General features: G+C 64.2%; 2 protein-coding genes across 7 annotated transcripts in view; both read left to right on the top strand.

Annotated features, from left to right (window-relative positions):
* Positions 1 to 2441, top strand: part of LOC140904001 (signal transducer and activator of transcription 5B) — a 45482-nt gene extending 43041 nt beyond the window's left edge. For all 6 annotated transcript variants that reach the window (XM_078850750.1, XM_078850749.1, XM_073326113.2 and 3 more), the window contains one exon: positions 89 to 2441. In XM_078850750.1, the coding sequence (XP_078706876.1) occupies positions 89 to 215 (127 nt within the window). In that variant the 3' untranslated portion in view covers positions 216 to 2441. The remainder of the gene's footprint in view (positions 1 to 88) is intronic.
* Positions 2442 to 4426: 1985 nt separating this feature from the next.
* LOC140903998 (inactive phospholipase C-like protein 2) overlaps positions 4427 to 14464 on the top strand; it is a 39945-nt gene continuing 29907 nt past the window's right edge. Inside the window, exons 1-7 of the mRNA XM_073326092.2 lie at positions 4427 to 4688; positions 4835 to 4971; positions 5350 to 5926; positions 6213 to 6402; positions 7766 to 7837; positions 8110 to 8243; positions 9555 to 9643. Coding sequence (XP_073182193.2) covers positions 4442 to 4688; positions 4835 to 4971; positions 5350 to 5926; positions 6213 to 6402; positions 7766 to 7837; positions 8110 to 8243; positions 9555 to 9643 — 1446 coding nt within the window. The 5' untranslated portion in view covers positions 4427 to 4441. The remainder of the gene's footprint in view (positions 4689 to 4834; positions 4972 to 5349; positions 5927 to 6212; positions 6403 to 7765; positions 7838 to 8109; positions 8244 to 9554; positions 9644 to 14464) is intronic.

Below are 14464 nucleotides of genomic sequence, written 5' to 3'. Positions count from 1 at the left end.
GCGTTTAGCTGGAGCATGCTGCTCCCGGCCCCTTAGCATGGCTATTCTGGGATGCCTCCCCCAGGCTCGCCCTGTCTCTCTCTCTCAGCCCTGACTCCGTCCTGGATCCCGAGGGCGAGTTCGACCTGGACGATACAATGGACGTCGCGCGACACGTGGAAGAGCTTCTCCGGCGGCCCATGGACACTCAGTGGATCCCCCACAGCCAGTCGTGACCCTGTGCCGTGGTACGGCCCCGGCCCGGCAGCCGTGTCCCTGGGAGACGATCCGGGGCGCGTGCCCCGTGGAGAGCAGCCCTGTGTTGGTGTCTCTGTGCGTGGGCCCCTGTGTGGGGGGTGCTCGTCCGGGGGCTTTGCTCTGCACCAGCTGCAGTGTCCATGGCTGCGCTTGGCTCTTCGGTGTTTATCCCCGTGTACTAAAGGCAGTGGGCTTGTCATAGGGTTTCCCTGTCTGTTCCTTTGAGGCCTGCCTTCAGCTTCTTGCTTCTGCAGCGCTGTTCCTCCCCGTGCAGCAGATCCCCGGAGCCCCATGTGTTTCAGCACCCACTGGACTCGGATCCCTGCCCCTGTGCCCAGGGGCCTCTCAGCGTGGGGGGCGGGCCTGGGAGTTTGTTTGCAGTAATTGTTGCACCTAGGAGTTCTGTGTTCAAATTCCTTCCTTTTGTTACCAGCTCCCCCGTCCCGGGGGGCGTGTGCGTGTGCGTTGGGTCCTGTTTGTGTGCACAGACACCTGGGGGCAAAGACTCTTCTCAGCCTAGGCAGCAGCATCTGCGCCTTGGGAGTGGCTTGCTGGGAAGGCACCCCTCCAGGGCCCGTTTCTCCTCCCAGTTCCTGCCTGGCCCGTGTCCGCTCAGCCAGTGGGACGCTGCCCTTCCCCTACGCCTACCGGTGGGGGGTGTTTAATAAACCCTGAGAGGAAGGAGGGGGTTCCAGATGGACACGACTGCTCTGTGTGCAGGAGGAACGGGGCTCCCGGCTGGGGTCTGGGTGCGGCGCGGCTCAGGCTGGGGTGAGAGGCTGCCGGTCCCGCCCCGGGTGCCCTCCCTCCCCTTCGACATTATTTTTCTACGGCTGAGTAAATAAAGCACAGAATATTTTTTTAACACAAAGCTCTGGATTCCACGTGTCTCTGTGGGAGCATCAGCTCTGGGCTCAGCAGCTAGCTGACGTCCTGGGGAGGGGTCAGACAGAGCCCCTAGGGCTGGGGCTGTCGGTGGGCCGGGCAGCAGGTGTTTGAGCCCAGGGCTGAGCTGCGCCCTGTGCAGACGTGCGGGGGAGGAGCTGCTGTGAGGGAAATGCTGCATTTGCCAGCTGGGTTCAGTGGTCAGACTCCGTGGAGGAGGACAGGGGAGTTGTGACATTCCTCCCCCCGCTTTCTAGAGGACTTGCAGCAGCCCCCAGACCATCGACTGGCCCCAGGCGCTGAACCTGGCGATGGGCGTGCAGGGGCCCCAGCCAGGCCCTCTCGTCCCTCTGCTGCTTTCCTGTGTGCTGAGTGCCCTGAGCTGCGTGAGGGGAGCCGTGCCGCTGGGTCAGCCCTGAGCCACGTCTTGCCCAGTGCCCCGTGAGCCCAGACCCAGAGGCACCGTGCTCGTCACCTGGCAGGCTTTGCAAAGGACGCTCCCCCGTGCGTCCTGGGCTGTGGCCGCGTGAGCCTCTGGCAAAGCAGCGCTAGGGCCAGGTGCTCCCCGCACAGACCCCATTTGCACCAGTGCTGTCTGTCCTGGTTTGAACCTAGGACCAGCTGCCCTGGTGCAAAGCGTGTCTGCCCCTGGGCATTGCACTAGTCCCTGAAATCCCCGAGGCCTGGACGTAGGCAGGGCACGTGGGGAGGAGGCTGGGGCGCGTGGTCCGAATGGTCTGTCCCTTACCTGTTCAGTGCTGCAGGCAGCGGGGGCAGCTGGCGTGAGTGTGTGCTTAGCTCGGCATTGCTGCAAATCCTGCACGTGGCCTTTCATGTGCGTAACTCCACAACCCCCTGCTTTGCCAGGCTGCACGCCCGCAGGGCAAGGGCTGGGGCTGCCCCGGGCTCCTGGAGCGCTGGGCTGGCTCCAGCAGATAGAGCTAATATCATCCTGAAAACAAACAATTCCAGTCTTTTCTTTTTAAAGAAAAATTCTCTTGCCCAAGCCCCGGCCAGGTGGGGGTGAGTTCTCGCCTTTTGGAATTACAAGCAAATTTCAAAGAGAAGCAGGAAACGCTCTGATGCGAGGTGGGACACCCCCAGGTTAAAGATCACAACTCTTGTAGAAAGGAAAAAAATACATGATTTTAAAACCAGCCCCGGTGAAACTTTTTGATAATTTTCTTTAAAAACAAAACAAACCCAACCCTCCCCAGAAAACCTTGTATGTGGAAACTGAATTTTTTCAGCTGCCTCCTCTTCGTGTTGCAGGCTGCTCCTGCCTCGCGCAGGGCACTAATAAAGTATTGTCGACTCTGCCGGGGGCTGCAAAATTGTGTTTTTGTGTTCACAATACCGGCCTCATCTGCCCTGAGCGCTGCCCCCATAGGCCCCAGGCACCTGGCCCCTGCGACCCACAGCATCTGGCCCCCACAGGTCCTGTGGGCCACACGCCACCCAGCGGGGACGGGACCTCCTGCTGGGCCGTTCCTTAGCCTCCAAACCCAGTGCATAACGGCCTGCGGGACTCCCTGCCACAAGAGCAGGCTCTAGGAAGAGAGCTGGATCTTTAGTGGGCGAGCGTGAACGCACGGCGTGGCTCTGCTGGGGGGGCAGGGATGCCAGCCCTCCTCCCGCTGGCAGGGGCAGGAAGAAACTCCTTGGAGGGGCAGTGTACCTTCCACTGAACGGGCTGGGCTTGGCCTCCAGTTGGCGCCAGGAGCTGGGGGCTGGGAGCCCGGGGCTGGGCCAGGCAGGCAATGCCTGGATTGCTGGGCTGGGGACGGCAGCTGCTGCCTGGGCAAGGGGCCTTGGAGCCGGGGATTGTCGCTGCTTTTTCCACGCTGGGGGTGTCATGGAGGCAGGGGAGGAGCAGAGCTGAGGGGCTCATTGACCTGCCGGCTGGCAGCTGGGGTTGGGTTTCTGCCCAGAGCTGTAGCCTCCTGCCCGTCACCATGGTGTCTGGCCCCCTGCCCCTTAAAATAGAGAGCAACTGCTGACTCCCTGGCGGGCTCCTGGGGGCCCCGGCTCTGCTCCCATTTGGAGGTGAAAGCTCTGCTGGGGGTCTCGGATTCGCTGTTTGGGACGTCGGGGCCAGGGGGGCGGCGAGTCGCTCACTGGGGCAGAAAGGCCAGTTCCAGGGGGAAGGTTTGGTGGCGTCTCCTGCCTCTAGCCGAGCCCGGCTCCCGGGGGTGCCTGGAGCCCTTGGCCCAGCATGCTGCTCTTAGCGCATTCGGTGCCCCCCCCCAGCTCTGCCGGTGCCCCCCCACTCCTGACCCCTGCCTGGGCCCCCCCTCCCCCAGCTCTGCCGGTGCCCCCCCCCACTCCCGGCCCAGGCCCCCCCTCCCCCAGCTCTGCCGGTGCCCCCCCACCCCCGGCCTGGCCCCCCCCAGCTCTGCCGGTGCCCCCCCACTCCCGACCCCCGGCCCGGGCCCCCCTCCCCCAGCTCTGCCGGTGCCCCCCCCACTCCCGACCTACAGCCCTGTTCCCCCCCCCCAGCTCTGCCGGTGCCGCCCCACTCCTGGCCCGCCCAGCCCTGGGTGCCCCCTGCCCTGGCGGGACCCCCCATTCCCGGGGGGGGGTCAATGGGCATCTGGCCCTTTAAGAGCTGGGGCCGCTCCCGTCCCTTTAATTCTCCGTCACTTCAGCGGGAGGCGGAGTGTCCGGGGGGGGGACACGGGGGGGCCGGTAGGAGACGCGGCTCCCGGCGGGGCAGGGGGGCTGCGGGACCGGCCGGGGGCACTGGGGGGCCCGAGATATTGGGGGGGCCGGGGGGGCTATTGAGGTGTTGGGGGGCCCGGGTGGAGTTGTGAGGGGCCGTTGGGGGGCCAGGTGGGGCTGTTGGGGGGCCCGGGTGGGGGGCCAGGTGGGGTTGTGAGGGGCATGGGGGGCCAGGTGGGGCTGTTGGGGGGCCAGGTGGGGTTGTTGGGGGCCCAGGTGGGGCTATTGAGGTAGTGGGGGGCCCGGGTGGGGGGCCAGGTGGGGTTGTGGGGAGCCCTGGGGCTATTGAGGTTTTGGGGAGCCAGGTGGGGTTGTGAGGGGCACGGGGGGCCAGGTGGGGTTGTTGGGGGCCCAGGTGGGGCTATTGAGGTAGTGGGGGGCCCGGGTGGGGGGCCAGGTGGGGTTGTGGGGAGCCCTGGGGCCATTGAGGTTTTGGGGAGCCAGGTGGGGTTGTTGGGGGCCCAGGTGGGGCTATTGAGGTATTGGGGGGCCCGGATGGGGGGCCCTGGGGCCATTGAGGTGTTGGGGGGCCCAGGGGGCTGGGGGGGTCCGTGTGTCTCTCTGTGCTGACGATCCCCCCTCTCCCCACAGCGCCGCGATGCTGCTCGCCGGGCTGGCCGTGGCCCTGGCCCTGCTGCTCTGGGCCTGGCGCTGCCGCCCGGGGGGCGCAGGATCCGGGGGGGGCCGGCGGGGGCCCTGGGGGCTCGTTCTCCGGCACTGGCTGGCACTGCGGGTGCTGGGCCGGGCCGTGGGCTGCCAGCGCTGGCACCTGGAGCAGGCGTCGGCGGCCGCGCGGCGGAGCCAGGAGCGCCTCCTGCTGGGGCGAGCCGGGGCCGCGGAGCCAGGTACCGGGGCAGGGCCTGGCGCTGGGCGAGGGTGCCCGTCCCTGGGCCCCCAGCCCCTTGTGGGCACCCGGCCGGGGGGGCGGGGCCCGCCCCCTCCCAGCAGGGCGTGGGGGGCTCAGCCTGACCCCGGTGTGTTCTCCCCGCAGACCCGGGCGTGTTCTGGGAGCGTCGCCCCCTGGCCCGGCGCGGCTCCCAGGGGGGCGAGGCGCCTGCCCCCCCGGCACTGCCGACGGGGCCCTGGGCTCTGCTTCGGAGCTGCTGCACCGCGGACTCCCCCCTGCAGGTACGTGGGGGCAGCTGGGGCAGGGTCCTGCGGACCAGGGCTCCCCCCTTTTCAGGGTGCCCGGGAGGGGGGATGTGTCTCAGCCCCCCCACCCATGTGCCACACGGCCCTGCTGCCCCAAACTGGAGCTGAGCCAGAGGGAGCCGAGGGGCTGGGGGGAGTGAGAGCTGAGTGGGAGAAAGCTACAGGGGAGGGAGGTGTCCTAGGCTGGGCTTTTCCCCTGGGGGGCTGGATTTCACAGGCTGGTACCCGGGGAAGGGGGGGAGGGGATGGGGTGTTGCAGGCTGGTACCCGGGAGGGGGCGGGGGGAGATACAATGGCTGGTATCTGGCTGCCCTGGCTCTGTCTCCATCTCTCTCTCCCCCTCTCCCCGCCCAGGGGCCCGTCTTGTACCTGGACGTCCTCAGCAGAGTCTTCCCGGAGGCCCTGAGCCCGCGGGGCACGGCCCGCTTCTCCTGGGCCCGGGGCTGCTCCCTGCCTGCCGCAGCCTGGCTGCTGCCCACCCTGTACTGCACTCCGGAGGAGGCGGGCACCGTGCCCTCGCGAGCCGCGGCCCTGTATGTGCAGCTGGTGTTTGCCCTGCGGGAGCGGGCGCTGCGGGCGCTGGAGGCCGGGCTGGCCTCGGAGCTGTACGATGCCCTGGGCGTGCTGCACGCCAGCTGGGAGGGCCTGGCGCAGGACCTGGCCTTGGGGAAGCTGAGTCCCCGGCTGGAGCTGCCTGAGGGGACCCGGCGCCGGCTGGAGGGGCTGCTGGCTCCCGACGCGGCGCGGGCGGCGGAGCTGAGGGCAGAGTGTACCAGGGGCTGGGACGGCGTCGCCCAGCGCCTGTGGCCGCGGCTCCAGGTGGTGGTGGTGGTGGCAGAGGCCAGCGGCGAGCAGCTCTACGGGGAGGCCCTGCGGGAGTCGGAGTGCCGGGGCCTCCCCTTCTACTGCCCCTTCTACGGCGCAGCAGGAGGTAAAGGGGCATCGGCCGAGCCAGGCGGGGTCAGGTCAGCGCCCTGTGCAGGCAGGAGCCCCGTAAGCAGAGCCCAGTGTCTGCGCAATGGGGGGGGGCATGGTGAGCCCCAGCCCCGCGTAGCAATGGGGGGCCAGTGCTGGCTGTTCCGGTCATTCTCCTGCAGGCCGAGAGGGTGTCTCCATGCTGCACAAGGGGGCCGCTGTGGGTCTGTCTGCGGGGGCTGGGTAGCCGGAGGGCTGGGGCTGTGTACTCTCCCTGCTGACCCACAGTGTCCCCCCAACAGCTCTGCTCGGGGTGAACCTGTGGCCGGAGCAGCCCGACCCCCGCTACCTGCTCTGCCCAGGCTGGGCTTTCTGCGAGTTCCTGCCGGCGGGGCCGGGCGCTGAGGGGCCCCCCGAGACCGTGCTGCTGGCAGACGTTGAGCAGGGCCAGGAGTATGAGCTGGTGCTGACGGCCCAGGATGGATTGTCCAGGTGCCCCCTTTCCTGCCACCCCCATATGCCCTGCGCCCCCACCAGTCCCCTATGCCCTGCCAGCCCCATACACCCCCTGCCCCACCAGTCCTGTACGCCCTGTGCCTCCCACTACCCCAGTGTGCCCCCCACCTCTCAGCATCTGCCCCCTGTAACGAGGCTGGTTCTGGCGGGACCCAAGTGAGAGTGCCAATTCAGGACGAACTGCTTCAAGCAGGGCAGTCACCGCCCAAGGCTGGGGTTTTTCCACCTCTAAGGCAAACCAAACCAGCGAGCCAGAGAGGATTTCGATCTCACCCCACTGGCTAACCACAAGTCACACAAGCAATTCCTTAGACACTCCAGTTTCCCAGTATCACCACCAGTGCCACTTGTTATGGGGACAAATGGTTATGAAAATCAATACCCCAGTAAAAGAAAAATGGTTTTCTTGATCCCAAAGGCCCAAGCCCCAGACCCAGGTCAATGTACAAATCAGATCTTGCCCACAAATCACGCTGTTGCCAATCCTTTAGAATCTAAAATCTAAAGGGTTATTCCTAAAAGGAAAGAAATACAGATGAGAGCTAGAATGGGTCAAATGGAATCAATGACACACAGTGATGGCAAAGTTCTTGGTTCAGGCTTGTAGAAGCACTAGAATAAACGGCAGGTTCAAATCAAGTCTCTGGAGAACATCCCCAGCTGGGTCTTTCAGTCCTTGGTTCAAAACTTCAGTGTAGCAAAGTCCCTCCAGAGGTAAGAAGCAGGACTGAAGACAGGATGGAGATGAGGCATCAGCCTTTTATAGTCTCCTCAAGGTGTAAGAACCCCTCTTTGTTCTTACTGTGGAAAATTACAGCAAAATGGAGTTTGGAGTCACATGGGCAAGTCCCTGCATATTTCGCTGAGTCCCCAGGCGTGTCTGCCTTATGCTCAAATAAACTGGTTAGTCTCTAAGGTGCCACAAGTCCTCCTTTTCTTCTCTCAATGGGTCAGTTGTGTAGCTGATGGTCCTTAATGGGCCATCAGGCAGGCTAGGCAGAGCGGACACCAACTTGTCTGACAGTGTAGAGCCAATATTCATAACTTCAACTACAAAAATGATACCCACATATAGACAGCACAACCCTAACCAGGAAACCATAACTGTGTCTGAGACACCTCATTTGACTCCCTTTATACAAGATTTGGTGCCACGGCAGGACCTTGGTTGCAACAATGATCTATACGGTCCCAGATTAGGTCAATAACATCACACCCCCCACCCCAGTGCGCCCCATGCCATGTGCCCGCTGCTGTCCATGGGAGGCCGCGATGGAATGGGGCCTGTTGCGGGAACTACGGTCGTGGCTCACGTTCTCTCTACCCCTTTATCCGTTAGGTGCCGCATCGGGGAGGTGCTGAAGGTGGCTGAATTCCACAACCAGTGCCCCATCGTGGGGCCCGTGCGCAGGTGGGGACAGTCACCCCCACACACCCCGTGCCGGCTCCCCACACGCTCGGCTGCTGCCTGGGGAACGCTGGGGACCAGATGGGAGCTGCCTCTGCAGGGCAGTTTGGGGGGAGGATGAAGTGGGGTGGGGGCTGGGGGCTCCCCTCCCTGGTGCTTTGAGGGCGGGGGTGGGGCCGTTCTGGCTGGAGAGTTTGAGGCCATGGCACTGCCCCCTGCTGGCAGAGGTGCAGTCACCCGATTCCCACGCTCACCCCCTGCCCTTGGCTCCCCAGGCTGAGCCAGACCCTGAGCGTGCGTGGGGAAGGTGTCCCCGAGGAGCGCTTCTACCGGAGCCTGTGCCGTGCCGTGGCCATGTGGCCGGGAGCCCGGCTGGTCGATTACGTCTGTGCAGAGAGCAGCCTTCTGGGTAAGTGCCGCTCCTGGTACCCAGCCCCGTGCTGGCAAGGCCGGGCCTGTACGTGTCCTAGGGCTCCTGGCTTGAGACAGCCTGGCCCCTATCTGCCCCACTGGCTATGCTCTGCGCTGCTGCCCCTTTCAGCACCCCTGGGTTTGCCTGACCCTGTCTGTGCTCAGGCCTGGCTGGCCGTGTGTCATGGAGTCCCCGGGCGATGCTCTGGAACTGCTCCCTACGACGCCAGGCAGGACTCTGGGGAAGTCTCCTCTCTGTGAGCAGCCTGTCTGCAGGACACACAGCTCACCCGGCTTCCACCTTCCTGGGTCTGACCTCGGAGCATTCAGCATCCTTTGCCCCTCCGTGCGCTTCCCACAGCGGAGTCCGCCCAGGCGGGCTCCTGGGGAAGCCAGAGGGTCCTGCCCCACAACTCCGCAGTCAGACCTGACTCTCAGCCACCCAGTAAAACAGAGGTTTATTAGACGACAGGAACATGGTCTAACACAGAGCTTGTAGGTACAGAGAACAGGACTCCTCAGCTGGGTCCATTTTGGGGGGCAGTGAGCCAGATAACCCCGTCTGCCCTTCACTCCATGACTCCAGCCAGCCCCAAACTGAAATTCTCTCCAGCCCCCCCTCCTCTGGGCTTTGTCACTTTCCCGGGCCAGGAGGTCACCTGGTTCCTTTGTTCTCCAACCCTTCAGCTCTCACCTTGCAGGGGGAAGGGCCCAGGCCATCAGTTGCCAGGAGACAGAGTGTCGGCCATTTATGTACCCTGGCCCTTTGCTCTTCAACAATTACACCCCCTTATCCCACCACCTAGAGACTTAAGAACTGCATAGGGGAAACGGAGGCATCCCCACAGTATTCAGAGGAAACATTAAGAACAGGCCCACTTCGTCACATCGTGCCCCCAGCCTGGTCAGCCTGGGTCCCGGGCCCAGCTGTGTCCTGGTGCTGGGCCTGGTTCCAGGGGTTGGTGAGACGGCTGGACAGGAGGGGGCCGAGCCACCCAGGGCTGTGGCTGGCACTAGCCTTGGTGTCATGGAGTGGCCAGGTGATCCAGATCCCGGCACTGAGACGGGGGGGCAGCTGTGCCAGGGCAGCCCCTGAGCAGCTTGACGACAGGATGGCACCTCCTGGGAGCGGCTCTGCGCCCATCTGCAGCGAGGTACTGCTGCCGAGAGCCGGCCAGCTAGCCTGGGGTGGCCTGGGTCCCTGCCCCCCCATGGGGGTTTTCCACCCCTGTCCCTCAGCTCCCGGCATGGGATGTCTCTCCTGCTCTTCCAACTGGGTGGGTTAACGTGGGTCCATGCTGCCCCCCAGGTGCCTCCTCCGGGGCCTGTGCCCCCCATTACCAGGTGTTCGTGGAGCTGCGGGGCGTGCGTGATCTGTCGGAAGCACAGCGCTATAAGGTGAGTGCCTTGGGAAAATGGCAGCATGGGGTAGAGGCAGCTGGTCCCATGGGCAGGTGGGGGTCTTCCTGCTCCTGCTTGCCCCAGTCCAGGGGCCTGGAGCTGGAAGGAGGCTTTGGTGGGGATGGACCTTCCCTCTCCAGCCTGCAGGAGGGAACGATCCTGCCTGCTTGGGGCTGCTCCCAGCATGGGGCTCTGGCCCCACCAGAGCAGCAGGGGTGCCCCGGCCTGGCCTGGGGTTTTCCCCTGGGGAGGTCTGCGCGTCTGTGGCTGGATTTGGCAACTAGGTGGCAGCACTCTCTGGTGCAGCTCAGCCCTGGCCTGTGGGAGCCGCCCCAGCTGCGCTGCTGAGCCCAAGGACAGGGCCTCGGCCCCTTGTGCGCTCCCCGGGGGGTGGGGGTGGGATTGCACAGGTGAAGAGAAGCACACAGCAATGTCTGGGGCCGAGAGGGGCCCCGTCACCCTCACGGCACAGGGGGGCACTTGGTGCAGCAGAAGAGCCAGATGCTCTACCAGTGGAACTCCTCGCCACAAGGTCTGACTAAGGCTGGGAGCAGAGCAGGATTCCAAAGGGGCCTGGATGTTGCCAGGGGTAACGAGACCTTCCAGATGCAAACAGGGATGGGGGACAGCCCCTGCTGCTGACAGCGCTCGGGGCCGGTTGTCCCGGCACTGTAGGGCACCTGGCACCTTCCCCTGCTGCAGCTGGGACCGGCCACTGTGGGCAGAGGCTTGCCGGGCCCAGCTGGTCCAGGCTGGCGACCTTTGGGGTAGAAGGAGCTTTGGTGCACGGGTGAGGTAGAGGGTCTGATGACCCTTGGCTCCCGGAGCCGGAACCAGCCTGCTTGTGGCCCAGGGCGAGCTCCCACCCCTCTCCCTCTCCCTGCAGCTGGATCAGTGTCTCCAGGAGGATTTTCCTGTCTACAAAACCTTCCGCCTCAAGGGCAGCATTGGGCCGGTGCGGCTGCACCTGGTGGCGGCCGGGGCCTTCAGGGAGCTGCGGGATGCTGCGAGCCCCCCGGGCCCCATGGCCAGGGTCCTGAGGGAGAGGCGCCCGCTGCACTTCATCCAGAGCAGAGTCGTCTCGTGAGGCCAGCCAGCCCTGCGGTGCCACGGGCCCAGCTTGGCCTCGCTCAGGCTCTGCGTCTGCTGCTGCTTGCAGGGGGCAGGGAGGGTCCCTTGTGTAGGGAACCGGGGCTGTGGGGCAGGAGGCTGGGGAGGTCCCGTGGCCAGGGTGGGGGCGGCTCCCGGCCTGGCAGATGCTGCCCGCAGAGCTCGCCTGGGAGGGATGGGTGGGGCGGGGCGGGGGCCATGACCTCTGCCCCATAGCCTTTCACGGTGCTATTGCAGGAAGGGGTGCCCGGTTGGGGCGCTGCACCCTACGTGGCCTCCCCATCACGGAGCATGCTGAGGGGAGCAGCGGGGCAGAGTGGAGAAGTTGCCTGCCCCTGCCCCCCTGCGAGGCCTGCCAGCTCCCTGCGGGTTTGGGGCCTGACCTGCTGGCGATGCTCCAGGTGTGGCCCTGCCAGGGAGCGGTTTACCCACCAGATGGCGCCAGCGTCACGTTCGCTTCCCAGGTCGGTAGCTCGGGGCAGGTGCTGGCTGCTTGGAGACGGGCAGGGAAGGGGAGACCCAGGGCTGGCGGCCCCGTGCCCCCAGGCAGGGAAGGGGGGTTGTCCGGGGCAGGGGTTTGAAGAGGAGGAGGCGGCTGGTGAGATGAGGGTCGATGGCTAAAGGGCAGCACCTGCCCCATCCCCGCAGTCTGCGCCCCTGGCAGCGAGGCAGGGCTGGGCTGGTCTCCCTACGGCAGAGCTTGGGGGCTGCGGCTCAGAGAAGCCCGGGGCGTCTGGGGGAGAGCCAGGAATCGAACCCTGGCTCGTGCTCCGACCATTGCACCCTACTTCCTCTGGCCACGGAGCTTGCGCCTGTCACCTCCTCCTTGGCAGCGCGAGGGCGAGGGCGAGGGCTGGTTGCAGAGGGAGCTGCCCCCTCGGCTGGAATCTCTCCTCTCCCTTGGCTTCGTTACTGTGATTGTTCCTGACAAATTTATCACCAGGCTTTCTGCTTGTGCCTTTTGCCCCAGGCTCTGCCTCTGTAGCACCCCTGAAATGCAGCCACCTCTGGGGTGGAAGGTGGTGGCTGCAGAAGGGAGGGCAAAGACATGGGGCAATCTCTGATCGTCTTGGGGGAACTATCCATGGATCCTAGGGCCCACAAAGCACCGAGAGGCCCTTGGTTTGCAGGCCTGGGAACCAAATCATACTGCTCTGTGGAGCTGAGCCGGGCCTGCAGGGCAGGTATGGATGTCGTACCTGGTGCTTACTAACCTGGCCCCTGGCTCGAAGCTCCTAGCTGTGGTGTCCTACGTTGTGCCAGCGGCCTGGCTCACGGAGCTCCAGATCTGCTCACAAAAAGCAAGTCCTTCGCTCATGCGGTCCTGTGAGGCAGGAGCTCAGGAGGCCGAGATCGCTGGCAGCCCATAAGCTGCACTGCGGCACGTGCCCTCCGGTTTATGAAACAATGAGCGGGGGTGGGGGGGGGTTGCTTTTAATGTTTCAAAAAGCAAAATAAAGATGGATTATCTCTGAACATAACCCCCGGGCCTTGCGCTGTGATTGGGGCTTTAATCCCCATGAAGAGATTTCTAGCTGGAAGGCTGACTCTTGGCTTGATTAAAGAGTTCCCCATGGTGTTTGCCTTGTGTTCGTTATGGAGGCAGCCCACCCCGTGAATATTTCACCAATTCGGCATCTGTTGTGGGGGCCCTGGGACCGTCCGGCTGCCTGAGAGATCCAGGCACAGGAGCTGGCTCTTCCCAGCAGCTAGTGACGGTGTTATTTGGAGGTCAAGTGGGCTGTGATGCACAGGAAGCCTGCTGGGCGGACAGCTGGGCCTGGGGTAGGGGCAAGCCGAGCCCCTGGCAGGAGGTCTTGCCTTAGGAAGATGCAAAAAGCAGCCCCCAGCTTGCTACTGAAATTGCTCATCAGCCATAGACAATACGCTGGCAAAAGGCCTTGTCCAGCCTTTCCCCCCTGCCCTGTCCATGCTGCGGGAGCAAAATTCTGGTTGCAAGTGGAGAAAAAATGTCCTTTGGGGGCTGGGGCAGGGAGAGGGGAGGGCCTGGAGCTCTGCTCAGAGCTGGCATGCCTGGCCACGCCAGCGTCTCCTCTGCAAGTGAAAAGCCCCCTGGCTGGATTCTGGGGGGCAGCTGGAGGAAGGCTCGTCACAGCACCCTGTCAGGGCCTGCTGTGCACAGAGAACAAGCTTGGGGGGGGGGGGGGGGAGCAGCTGCAGCATGTCTAACCCCAGCCATCAGCCAGTGAGTTAACCGGCCTGTTCCCTCCTGCAGGCTCTGTTCAAATCCACCTTCTGCAACACCCCCTGGGCTGTGTTAGGGGCCACAGGCCTCGGCAGCGCACACCCCAGCCTCCCTCCTGCAGTACCTGAGCGATGCTTTGCCACGGTCAGAGTACGCCTCGCCCCCTCGAAAGCATTCGCTGGTCCAGGGCAGGTTGAGCTTAATTCTGCAGGGACAGGCGCTGTCTGCACCGTATCACGGACCCTGCTGGCTGATGTGGGAGCGACTCGAGTGACTTCAGCCCTGGCTTGGCTTGCAGGAATTCTGCATGGTCCTTGGTGCAGCCGGCGGGAGCCCAGGAGGGAGCTGCGGGGCCCTGCCTCCGCTGGAGTGTTTCCTAATGTTTCCTGCTGTGGGGGCAGCCGTGGCGAGCCCGGGACGGGGATATATATACACACGTACACATGGGCACACGCACGTGAACGCAGCCTTCCCGGACCCTCACTGAGCTGTTCCCCATCCCATTCTTGTCCCGATGCCCTGCGCCGGTGCCGAGCATCCCGCAGCAGTGCTGTCCCTGGGGCCCACCCCTGCGTTCTCTAAGCTGGAGCCTGCATGCTGCTTGCTTTATTTTCTTTTCCTAGCTGCCACCTGCGGGTGCCTGGATTCGGGTTATCCACCTGCTATCAAATGGGAACGTCTGTCTGCCCGGGGCCTTGCACACACGGGGTCAGGGACCTTTCCTGCCTGCAATTTGGGGCCTCCTCGTTTGCTCTGTAGGGAGCCCCTCATGTCCCGCAGGGGGTCCGTCCCTCACAAGGGCCTATTCCAGTGGATGAATTCATTTCCTCCCCTTGGAGCACCTCGGCGTGCTGCGAAATCCAGCTCGTTAGCTCTGCCGAGCTGGCCAGGGGCTCCTGTCGTGGGGCTGCCAAGCACAGTGGGGGTTTGCAAGGAGCTTACGGTCTCATTAGGCCTCCCTGGAGTCTGCAGCCGTGGAATCAGTGGAGAATCGGGGATTGCAGTGGACCCAGGGCTGGGGTGGCTCCAAGCTCACAGGGGGTGATTAGCTGCTGCTGCTAGGAACACCTCGTCCTGCTGGCCTGAAATTACCCTTGGTTGTTTTGTAAACCTTAGTGAGTAGGGTTATTTGTTTTATGGTGGCCCCTGGAGATCCCAGCTGAGATCAGGGCCCCATCGTGCCAGGGGCTGCACAGAGCCCAAGGGAGTCAGAAGAACTAGATAAGCTCATGGAGGATCGGTCCATCAATGGCTCTCAGCCAGGCTGGGCAGGGAGGGTGTCCCTAGTCTCTGTTTGCCAGGAGCCGGGAATGGGCGACAGGGGATGGATCCCTGGGCGATTCCCTGTTCTGTTCTCTCCCTCTGGGGCACCAGACACTGGCTGCGGTCGGCGGACCGGACACTGGCTAGATGAACCCTCCCTCTGACCCAGTCTGGCCCTTCCTAAGCGCTCAGGGCCCCCATCGGGCCGATGCCCCACAGAGCTGACTGAGCTCAGGGCC

The sequence above is a fragment of the Lepidochelys kempii genome, chromosome 27 (assembly GCF_965140285.1).
Source record: "Lepidochelys kempii isolate rLepKem1 chromosome 27, rLepKem1.hap1, whole genome shotgun sequence".
Taxonomy (NCBI): Eukaryota; Metazoa; Chordata; order Testudines; family Cheloniidae; genus Lepidochelys; species Lepidochelys kempii.
Note: the sequence above shows the minus strand (reverse complement) of the source record. Positions and strands in the feature narration are given on the sequence as shown.